This window comes from Centruroides sculpturatus, unplaced genomic scaffold (genome assembly GCF_000671375.1).
Source record: "Centruroides sculpturatus isolate CEXI.00-Female unplaced genomic scaffold, Cexi_2.0 scaffold780, whole genome shotgun sequence".
Lineage (NCBI taxonomy): Eukaryota > Metazoa > Arthropoda > Arachnida > Scorpiones > Buthidae > Centruroides > Centruroides sculpturatus.
Genome location: NW_019385021.1, coordinates 104,517 through 115,199, shown reverse-complemented (window position 1 = coordinate 115,199; position 10,683 = coordinate 104,517). Strand labels below are relative to the sequence as shown.

The following is a 10,683-nucleotide window of genomic DNA, read 5'->3' as shown; positions in this document are numbered from 1 at the left end:
ATATGCACACAGAAATGTAAAGTTCATTTTTTGTGCCTCTTTCTTCTGGAAATCAAGATCACTATAATTCATTAAGTATTTTCATGAGTACTGTACTTAGACTCCAGCAGAATCCCAAAATTGCCAAAGATAAAAGAAGAAGAAGAAAAAAAAGCAAATTTTATAACCACTGGAAGTTAGCTTTTTTAAAACAAATATTTTCTTGTGTAACTTTTTTGTGAGGAAAAGATTCTCTTGAAAGCACTTAATAAACTAAATTTGCCCTCAAAACACTTAATGAACTAAGATTGCTTTGACTTCTAGAAGTTATATTAACCACTCAGCAGTAATATATATACTGCTATATATATATATTCCTCAAGGGTGATCGTGTGGCAGTGATGAGGGACAAATATATACATCAAATTCTTTTGGGAGGTATCGCCAAAAACTAGCCTAAAACTACCACGAAAAAAAAATTCACATAAAAAATGAATTATGTAACAATAAAAAAAGACTTTTCTTTACTAGACATAACTGTTTACAAAATCTTTTTCCGAAACAGTAATGAGAAAAAACGTGTGGAAAAAAACTCTAAAAATTTCGCATGTTTATTCTCCACTACTAAGGGGAAGCACCATACCTGACTATTCCACTGTTGAAAGGTTAATTTTTTATTTATTAATTAACTTTATAAAATAACAATTAATAATATAGAATTATGTGAATGTAGAAAGAATATAAGAATAACAAAGAGCTGTACAATATAACTTTTAATTAAGAATTTATTGAAAAAAATTTTTTTGTAAACACATTTGATAAAGTTCATCAAACAAGTTTCAATTCAATTTGTACTTTATGCAGCAAAAGTTTTCATAAATCAAATGCTTTCAGGTTATACTCAGTGTATTCAAAATTTTTAAGTGTGTTTTTTAAAAAATTTTTGCTCTAGAAAAAACAATTTAAATTGGATTATGTAATAAAGTTTATTTTTCAAGGACTATTAATTAGAAAAATTTGATATATGTTGTTATTGAAAAAATTACAAATAAAATAACTTTTAATTAAGAATTTATTGAAAAAAATTTTTTTGTAAACACATTTGATAAAGTTCATCAAACAAGTTTCAATTCAATTTGTACTTTATGCAGCAAAAGTTTTCATAAATCAAATGCAATTTTATTTATAATAAGATTGTTTATGTTTGGATAGAATTTTAAATTATACTTACATCATAACTCTCATCATAACAGCAACAAGAGAAAACACTACACCAACTAATAATCCCACATCAATACTTAGTATAACAACTGATAAGAATGTTACCATCCATACGGCCTGTTTTACATAAAAAATTAATCTTATTAAAGTTCTAGACATTAAATTAAAAGCAATAACGTGATGCAATTTGTTAATTTATAACAAATAAAAATTATTTCATTATGAAAGCTTCTAATCATACAATTTGTATTACTTACAGCTTCTATTTGAGAAACTTTCCAAAGTTTATAAAAATCTTTGATTTGAACAAAATCTATTTAATTGTTTTTCTTTTCAAAAAATGTAATATATATATTTTAAAAATAAATTCATATAAGTTATTCTAAAAATTTTATTTAATTCAAAATTTTAAAATAAAAATGAAAGAAAATTTTTATTTTAATAAACAAATTTTGTATCAAAAATAAGTGTCTTTATCTTTAAGATCTGAGAATTGGAAAACACAATATCTAAATAGCTGAATGATAAAACTTTATCTACTTTTATAACACGTAATAATATTTAAAGATAATAATTTATAACTACGTATTTAATAATTATTTTTCAGGTTTTGATAAACAGCTACTTAAGTAACAAATTTTGTATTACTTACAGCTTCTATTCGAGAAACTTTCCAAAGTTTATAAAAATCTTTGATTTGAACAAACATCCCTTTTAAAGCAACAATAATTATTGATGCTAATATACTCTAAAAATTAGATACATTATAAGTTATATTAATTTAAAAATAAGATTTTTCTTAAATATCAGAAAAATAAATAAATAACATTAAATATAATAACTGAGAATATTTAAATAAAAAAAATAATAATTATAAAATATAAAATTTTATTCTAAAAGTAATTGTTCAGTACCATAATGCCTAAAATTATTTAAAATGTTAAATATTTTACAGATATTTATGGAAAGATGTCTTTACATTAACTTTTATTTGAAATTTTATATAATCTATTCATTTATGTATTGATATATTAACTAACAATAAACTTTTAAACTTATTATTCAAATAAAACACTATAAATTAATACACTAAAATCTTTCAAATTTAATATATATTTATCTAAAAAATTGAAATTAATGTTTAAAGAAAGAGTTTTACTATATGATCTTTTCCAAAAACAAAGTTTATAATTTCGTTTATCTTTTATGTAATGTTATCATTTCCATTATGTAAATTATAATTATGGTTATCAACACCTTAAAACTATGTTTATAAACAGTTTTATTAAAGATAATCTCATTTGATCAAGCTTGGGTCATTTTCATCTAACAAATTACAGGCTTGTATACAATAAGATACTTAAATGCTTATCTTGTATAATTCTGTATAATTTTTAGTTTAAAAATGTATAATGTACAAAGTTTGATTTAAAATACAGTAAGACCCTTGCTTAATGCAGCGGATGCATTTCTAGACAAGAAAGCGCTAAATGAAACAGTGTTAAACCAGGTCATTTTAACATAGAATAAATAGGGAAAGGGAAACACACGACCAAAAATAAACAAATTTTACTTTCATTTTAAGTTATTTTTATATTAATTTGCATAATAATATATGTTAAATAACACACAAACATATGCACACAGAAATGTAAAGTTCATTTTTTGTGATGAAGGTCCTGATTGTTCTGAAATGCTTGTTTTTTGCAATAAAGTCATGTAGTTTCATTTGTTACTGTTTTTCTTTCCTTAAGCAAATGTCAGTAGCAGAGGATCGCATCCAAAACACCTCATTTTGCTTTTGCACTCCTTTCGAAATCTGGATCATTCGTTACAATTTGATCAACAATTTCCATTATTGTTACCAAACTTTTACTAAAGAAATCTGTAGAGAAATTTTTTGGGTTCTTCTTATCTCTATTTTCCAGTTCTACACAAATTCCTTGTTCTGCCAGTTCTTGAAGGTCGTCATTGGTAAGGCTCTTACCAGAAACCTGTAGTAACTCCTCAATATCTGCTTGTCTACATCTCCTAGTCCTGCTGTATCGATTAGGCTCTTCTCATTGAGAATTCTTGGATACCTTCAGCCATAACTTTTTCCACATTTCATTCATGCATTTATAAGTTAATTCTTGCCAAGCAAAGTTGATGTTGCCTATGGCATCTATGATGTTATATTTTTTCCAAAATTGCACCAAACAAACATAGATTTAAGGAAAGTACAGTGACACGATGAATTTCCACCTTTTGCTGATTGATTTGTGTTTGGGAATAATCAATGAAATGCTGCAATAATTTGAATAAGCTAAATTTTGAGGTTTTTTTAGGCTTTGAGCAGACCACATTATATCGAATCAGCGTTAATTGAGGCAGCATTAAGCGGGGTCTTACTATATTATAATAAAAAAAACTTTTTATTCTGATTTTCTAAACTTAAAAATAATCAAGAGACTATATAATTCACAGTATTTTCATAAAATACATATTTTCAAATATTTATATAGATAAGACTTCAATTTTATATATAATAAACAAGTCAGTGAAGATGATCATTAATATTCTCAGAAAAATCATACCACAACACACATTCTCTAAATAACGTTTTTTTTTTTTTACTTCTGAAGAAAAACAGTAAAAACATATCAATGATTTTTATCATAATCTATACTTACCCTAGGCAAAGAATAAAGAAGTGGGGCTAAGAAAAATAATACAATCAAAATCAATGAACTTGATATTAAATTTGTGACCTGGAAAATAAAATTAAATATTTCAGTATAAATAAATTTATGTATAAAATACTCTTATTTATGAAATAAAACGTAGCTCCAACCTGCTTTTTAATTTTATTTTTATATAGTAAATTATCAACACAAAATAAAAATTTTAAACTATAAATGCAAGTTAGTAAGATTTTTTTTAATAACTCTTTTATTGTTAGAACAGTGATTTTTAACTGGTGTACTATGAAAATTTTTAAAGGTCATTAAATAAATTATTTTTGAAAGAAGCCCAAAGACAATATGTGTACATGTACCTCTTTAAATTGATTACACAAGTTTTTCATTATTATAATAAATAAATGTATACATAATGTAGTAAAAAATATATATTCATACACAAAATTATATGTGCATAATACAGAGTTATTTCATTTAAAATGAAATTTTCTTTAAATCAAAAATGTATCTTTAATTGTCCATATTTAGTTCAAATTATTTTAACTTAGAACATTGGACAGGTTTCTAAAGGCAATTATCATGCCATTTTTAAATAAAAATCAAGACTTAATGTTAATTGTTTTTCTTGTGTAAATAAAAATTATTAATTTAAATAACTATTGTTGTAACCTTCTGCCATTTTAAAGAACAACAATACTGTTTTATTTAATTTACAAAAAAATATAGACAAAAAAAATTAGGCCAAGTGACAAGTAATATGGTAATAGTATATTTACAAACACAACTTTAAATCGTGTGATATTTTACTTGGAAATTTGTGTCGCTGAAATTTAATTATAGGTTCAAGTGTGCCATGTGATAAAAAAGGATGAAAAATACTGTGTTAAAAGAATGAATTTATTAAACTTAGAATATAGACTGTAGATAATTTTACTAACAAGCTGAAATTGAGATAATGAATTAAATCTACAGTTTTAAATGACATTCTACTATTTACTACTCAATACTTTTTGAAAATTTTAATTTTAGGTTTAATAAACAACATATAAAAATTTACATATAAAATTTGAGAAAATTTGATGCAATACTGTATTTGAAAATTCTGAATTGTAATCTTCACATGATCAATAAAATAATTTTAAAATAAATTATTGAACATGAAAAATTTTATTACAAGTTTGATTAGTTCACTAAAAATACTTTATATTTTATTCATTTATTTTGTCAATATACAGGGTTATTACAAATGAATCATTGAATTTCAACTGTATTTCCAACAATAATTCAGATTTAACAATTAGTGATGTATTAAAAGAATTAGAAACTGTTAAAGTTTACGTTATAGGATTACAGACGTTATACATGTGTTCTTTTGGTAACATATCATATGTCCAAGCAGAAGTCCAGTTTGCCCTATGCATTGTAGTATGTTTTCCTAGATGGTCATATTTGCAACAGTAATGTGGTCCTGGAGCTCTGCCAAAGATCTGGGTAATGGGCAGTACATAAACTGTGTCCTTTACATACCCCAACAGAAAAAAAAATGACACAGTGTGAGGTGCAGAAATCTGGGAGGTATCAGTACAGCACTAAGTCCTGACTATTGCAATGCCCAATCCAGAAGTGTGGGTGTTCTGCATTCAGGTATTGAGTCATCTCAGTATGCTAATGAGGTGGAGCTCATAATGCTGGGAGAGAAAGTCATTGGAAATGCCTTCTAATGCTTAGCACCTGGTGTATTGCAAGGAAATCTTCATGTAGGTTTCAAATTTGAAGAGTTTCTCTTTCATTTAATGTCTGGCATAATGACATGGCTCAATATTTTGGACATTACAAGACTTTAAAACTTGATGATTCATTTGTAATAATCCTGTATCTTATATTTTTAATAAAATTATGTATTTTTTTGACTAGACTGTAAGTCTTGCAAATATAACCTCATGTAAACATTTCAATTTTAAATTATAATAAATGTAATAACAATAAATATAACCAATAATTGACTAACTTGAGTTTTCCCTCCAGTTTTATCTTGTAATGAACTTCTTGATACTGAAGCTGAACAAGGATAACAAGAAAAAAAGGAAGAAAAGATATTGGCTGAACCAAGGGCAAGAAACTCCTAAAAAAAACTTTGTCAATATTTAAAATTTTACCAAAATATAAGTTATTTAATATATACATATATGAATTTTAAATCATTATATATATATAATGATTTAAACTCCATCTTTAAAAAAATTAAATTGCTAAAAAATAAAAAACATGCTATAATTAAAATAATGAATTTATATAATTTCAATAAAGTTAGAAATGAAAATAAGGTTAATCATTTAATTATAGTGTATTACTTAGTAGGATTTGTTTCTTTTATGAAAAGAATATGTTTTGAATTTCCTTTCTTCTCAAAATTTTCTTTATATCTGTCAAATAAATTTTAGGAAATGTAATGTTTCATTCTTCTGTGGTGAGCACGGGGTGATGGATGAATTCTCACAAAGAGACAGGAATATAGAACAATAAGACGTGCTTTATTTTACTGTATGAACATATATACAGGAAAAGTTCGTTGATTCCGACCTCCTTGTTCCTCACTTTAATTAAACAAAAGGGAACAAACAACACCGATTGTTGTTTCACAGTGGAGCTAAACTTTTCTTTCGCGTAACAAAGGAGACACTTAATTACTAACTTAAAACTACTTATAACTAGAAGAGGAAAGGAAGAACAAGAATTAGAATAGAATGGGAGAACAAGAATGGAAATTTCTAGTAAGGAACGGGTACCCGAATGGTTGACTGCGGTGGTGGCCACTAGATGATTTCGTCTTGGGATTCTTTTCTTCTACGGGGACGGAGCACATGCGAAGACCCAAAGTTCGTCCTTTAGTCTCGGCTTTACTAATGTTCTTTTTCTCTTCCAAAGCTCTTTCTATCTTTAGTGTTCTTCGTAACCCTTCCGGCCGAAGCAACACCGATCTTGGGACCGCTCTCTCCGACGGTCTTTCCTCCTCCGGTCCAAAGCCAAAAGTGTCCTTATCGTCTCCCACTTGCCCTCTGGGCTATCTTCACCCCTTTGTCCCAAAATTGGGTCACTGACCACCCACATTCAGACGAAAGTTCCAGAAAGTATAGAAACAGAACAAAGAGAAAGGGGAATAGAATATTCTTATATATACATATATAAAATAAAAACAACAAAAATATACTGGTGTACCACCACACTTCATACTTTGACTTTCAGATCTAACACTGTCTCCTGTCTTTTTCTTCTGTTTTTCTCTTTCAGGATTAGATAGCAAGTATTTATAAGTGATGAGATGATCAGGAAATCTCACCTTAATCTTAGTAAAATAGTAACATAGAATACCTTTGTTTGAATTAGAATTAGTTAACATTAAAATTTAAAAATTTGTATAAATATTCTAGAATATGTTCTTTTATTTTTTGCCTGACAAAGACATTTTTGTAAATGTTGAAGGTACTTGCATGAGCATTTCTTTTTATTATTAAAGGCAGCTAATGCTGATAAGATAATTTTTTTAGTACATATGACATGTTATAGCAAATATGAAATCAATTAGATATAGGATATATACAAATATATTGTGTAACAAATATTAAATTTGGCAAGCATAAAGAATTGTGAAATATGACTTGTGACTTTTACACTGTGAAATAAACTTTGGTGTCTTACTATAATATTGTTTTAAAATATTAACTAAACCCTATCAATAAAAAATATGTATGTGTTTAAAAAATTGTATGGCTACTTTTGAATCACTTTGTTGTGAAGTTTCGTTTGAGGGCAATATATTATTGCAGACAGGAAACATATAAAACGAGTAAAAATACAAAATTTTTTTTTTTTTTACTCATTAAACACAGGTTCTTTAAAATGATTCCAACTTACAGACTATTGGGTTCGTATACATACAATAATCGTCTACACAAACAAGCCTCTGTTGTGGCAACCGACACATGACTTATAGCTAAACTTAACCTACTTACAAACTAAGGAAGGAGAAATAAAATATAGATAGGGATAGTAGTAGAATAAAGGAGAAAATACCCGGGAGCTTTCTGCCACGTGGTCTCAGATAATTCACCGTCTTGAAATTCTTAATGACTGCAGACCTTATTTTCTTTCCTCTTATGAATGTCTACGTTTTCTGAAGTTGTCTTGTGGTCTTCCCGCTTGCTGTTACTTGAACATGGGGGAACTCGATTTCTTTAGCAATTGCCCTACGTTCCTCTATAATTCAGCCATCTTACAAGGTTCCGATACATCTGATCTCTCACTATGCGATCAGGGTATGATCCTCCTTCGGTTTTCTATCGCAAGGCTTCTTACTTCTTGCTCGACCCCTCGGTCAGGACCACACTCGTTTTCGTCCTCTCTCGACGAAATCGCAGCCGCTTCTCCCTTTTCTTTCACCTCGCCTCCTCTCCAGGGGGTTATTGCTCCTTTTGTCTTCTTGACATTGTTTCACAGAATCAGTGATGTCACCCAAGGGAATAGGGATTAAGGGAGAAAGTTCTAGAACAGTTAAGACAAAAGAACAGAGGAGATACTAAGCCTAACTAAAATTAACAAAAATATATATAAAACTATGGCTGACGGCCACATTGTATCTGTACATTGAAAAATTACAGATCTTATGTAAATATTCTTAAATTATCAACAACAGAACAGTGAACAATGTATGTCTATAATCTGTGGATTATGCATTAAAAAAAACTTGATTGACAGTGCAATTATAGGCTGCTGTATATAATATGCAACAATTTTTCTATGTTACCAAAAATGGCACTAAGATTATTTTACTTTTGGTTATTTTAAGAAGTTTTCATAACATGATAAAATGTGATGAGGTGTCTGTTTTATGTGTCTGATGGATAAAAATAATAATAATGGTGCTAACAGACTCATTCACTTCTACTATTAAATGAAATATAGCATTATTTACATGTAGGTTGACTCTAATAAACATCTCCAAGTCAATCTTTACTTAAAATAAGGTGTAAACTTAGCTTAAGATGTTTCAGTTTAATCAATAATGATTAACAGTGTCATGGTCAACATAATATAATACAAGAAGCTTCTCTTTCATTTTTGACATGGAGGAAGCTTGTTCCATGATGAATACAAAATTTTATAGATGTGATTTAATATTTTATTAATACAAATTTATAAAAACATTACAAAGACAACTACATTCAAAGGAATCAATCAAAAGTCATACCAAAGTATTGCAATCTTCATGTGGAATCAATTTTATTTTTATTCTTAATTTTTATTTACTTGATTTTTTATGAATTCACTTTAACTTCATTATAAACTTGAGATTACAATGGTAATCACAGATTGAGCAGTTCTTCATAAAGTTAGTTTTGTTTTGGTTTTTGAGCATTAATAACACAAACTTGACTTTAATTTAAATACAATAAATAACAATAAAACAATAATATAAAAATAATTTTTATATTTATTTTATAAAAATTATTTTTATACAGAATGTATTTATGGCCTGTTACAGTATCATATTTAACATTTAATTGCTATACTGTGCCATTAGTGCATTTGTTTGAACTCAAAAATAATTTTCTAATTATTCTATTTTTAGCTGTTGTGAGTCAACAGATCATAAATTATGGACTGACCACATTTTATAAATCTGGATTTTAAACTTTTATTGTACTGCTTAAAAATGAATTGTTTAATTTCTTACCTAGAATTGAGAATACTTTTTAAATTATTAATGTCTTAATATCTTAATAAATTAAAAATAAATCAAAACTGTCCTAATAAATTTCATTATTTTTTACTGATGTATGAGAAAGTAAATAAATGAGGATACAAACTTAGCAAATTACAGTACTTTGCCAAATTATTACACCCATTGAGTAAAATCATACATTTTGTACTATTTCCTTCTCTTTTTTTTCTTAATATTGTTTAAGGAATGAGTAATTTGTGCTATTCTATATTTACCAAATCACTTCTAAAAATTTTTTATATGGCAACACTGTAAATGTAAGAAAAATCAACTTTCTAGTACAAAAAGAGAACTGATATAGGTTTTTATTAAGGTATGACACCATAGCCCATTGATGAGATCAAAAATTTTTTAAATGTATAAAAAGTATTCTTTGTTATTTAGAAGAACTAATGGCTGTTAAAGGTAGTCTTACAAAATACTAATTTTCATTTTTAATTTTTTAAACTTTATTATATTAAAATTTTTATATGCAAAAATTATTTTTTATTTCAAAATACATAATAAGTTCTATAAACAATTGCATTTATTACATCAATAACTAAGAAATTATCAATTTTTTGCATAATTTCTAATAATTTGGCAAGGTACTGTATATGACAATAAACTTTTTAACAACAAAAAACTGCACCTGTGGATTGTACACTACAGAAGATTATAGGCAAGAAATTAGGATTGCTTACATATTTTCATATGATTTTTTAAAACTTGTTAAATGACTAAAAAACAAAACAGTAAAAGTTCATATTTTTAAAACAATTTCTTAACTAAATAACATAACTGTTTTATATATTTAAATATAAAAAAATTTTCAAGAAATACCTGAGAAGGATCAATTTCATATTCACGTTTTCTGGCAAATATTTTTGCCAAAGAATAGGTAATAACATATATAATAATGCCAATTATTAAGCCATCAAGAATCAAATAAGGCAAGAATTCTAATCTGGGAACTGAAGGTCCAGGAAGACTATAATAGAAAATATTTTTATATTTTATATAAACAATAAGATTTTAAATTTA

General features: G+C 26.8%; 1 protein-coding gene across 5 annotated transcripts in view; it reads right to left on the bottom strand.

Annotated features, from left to right (window-relative positions):
• The window catches only part of LOC111633541 (sulfate transporter-like), an 84,245-nt gene that overhangs the window by 13,610 nt on the left and 59,952 nt on the right, over positions 1 to 10,683 (bottom strand). For 4 of the 5 annotated variants that reach the window (XM_023378125.1, XM_023378122.1, XM_023378126.1 and 1 more), the window contains 5 exons: positions 10,483 to 10,630; positions 5,890 to 6,003; positions 3,873 to 3,950; positions 1,853 to 1,948; positions 1,211 to 1,317 (listed from right to left, as the gene is read on the bottom strand). In XM_023378125.1, coding sequence (XP_023233893.1) covers positions 1,211 to 1,317; positions 1,853 to 1,948; positions 3,873 to 3,950; positions 5,890 to 6,003; positions 10,483 to 10,630 — 543 coding nt within the window. The remainder of the gene's footprint in view (positions 1 to 1,210; positions 1,318 to 1,852; positions 1,949 to 3,872; positions 3,951 to 5,889; positions 6,004 to 10,482; positions 10,631 to 10,683) is intronic. The other variant, XM_023378124.1, reaches the window with a different exon arrangement.